General features: G+C 42.4%; 1 protein-coding gene across 1 annotated transcript in view; it reads right to left on the reverse strand.

The window, feature by feature from the left end:
• Positions 1-1,183, reverse strand: part of LOC101846400 (FERM, ARHGEF and pleckstrin domain-containing protein 2) — a gene marked incomplete at its 5' end in the record, with an annotated part of 70,530 nt that overhangs the window by 67,126 nt on the left and 2,221 nt on the right. The window contains 2 exon segments of the mRNA XM_035973517.1: positions 362-583; positions 1,115-1,183. Of these exon segments, the coding sequence (XP_035829410.1) occupies positions 362-583; positions 1,115-1,183 (291 nt within the window).

The following is a 1,183-nucleotide window of genomic DNA, read 5'->3' on the forward strand; positions in this document are numbered from 1 at the left end:
CCATCACTTTAGCCATAAACTCATGACTGCAGAACAACAACAACAACAACAACAACAACCACCACCACCACCCACTCACATGTGCTGTTTGTGATAATCCATCACTTTAGCCATAAACTCATGACTGCAGAACAACAACAACAACAACCACCACCACCCACTCACATGTGCTGTTTGTGATAATCCATCACTTTAGCCATAAACTCATGACTGCAGAACAACAACAACAACCACTACCACCAGCACCACCCACTCACATGTGCTGTTTGTGATAATCCATCACTTTGGCCATAAACTCATGACTGCAGAACAACAACAACAACAACAACCACCACCACCAGCACCACCCACTCACATGTGTTGTTTGTGATAATCCATCACTTTAGCCATAAACTCATGACTCTGTAGATGCTCGGGCACAAACTTGAATCCCGCCAGATAGGTGGCCTCAGGGTATTCCTCAAGGTCAAAGTCTCCCAGCTCGGCCTGTACCACGTACGAGGCTAGTAGGGCAGCCGTGTTCTCGCTGCACCGCAGCTCTCCGAGCAGTAGGTCTTTACGTACCTGGAGGGCAAACAGGTACCTGGGAGGGGGGGAGTGGACGGGTTTATGGTAATGATAATGATGATGATAAAAATAATCATAATCATAATAATGAAAATAATGATGATGATAATAATAATCATTATGTTGATGATGATGATGATAAAAATAATAAAAATGATAATAATGATGATGATGATGATAATAATAATGACAATAATAATGACGATGGTGATGATGATAATAATAATAATAATAATAATAATGATGATGATAATAAAATAGCATTTGTACAGCGCATGTCCCCACTCGAAAGCAAGCGTTTGTGCACTTTACACTACATATCATTACCCCAGCAGACCACAGAACACTCAGAAACATTCTCAGCTTCCTGGGAAGCATACAGTGCAAGCAGCTGATTAAGCACTCAAACACTACCAAACTGACAAGAATAATGCCGTTCCTAGTTACCTATTTGATGTTACAGGAGAAAAACATTTTAAAAATAAATAAACCAACAAACACATCATAAAAGTTCGATCACACCTCCTCCCTCCTCCCCTCCCCTCACCTGGTGAGCTCATCCTCCAACAGTCCGGGGTCCGGCGTGTAGAACTTGACGCAGAACCGCAGCGGCGTG

This window comes from Aplysia californica, unplaced genomic scaffold (assembly GCF_000002075.1).
Source record: "Aplysia californica isolate F4 #8 unplaced genomic scaffold, AplCal3.0 scaffold01346, whole genome shotgun sequence".
In the NCBI taxonomy this organism is placed as follows: Eukaryota; Metazoa; Mollusca; class Gastropoda; order Aplysiida; family Aplysiidae; genus Aplysia; species Aplysia californica.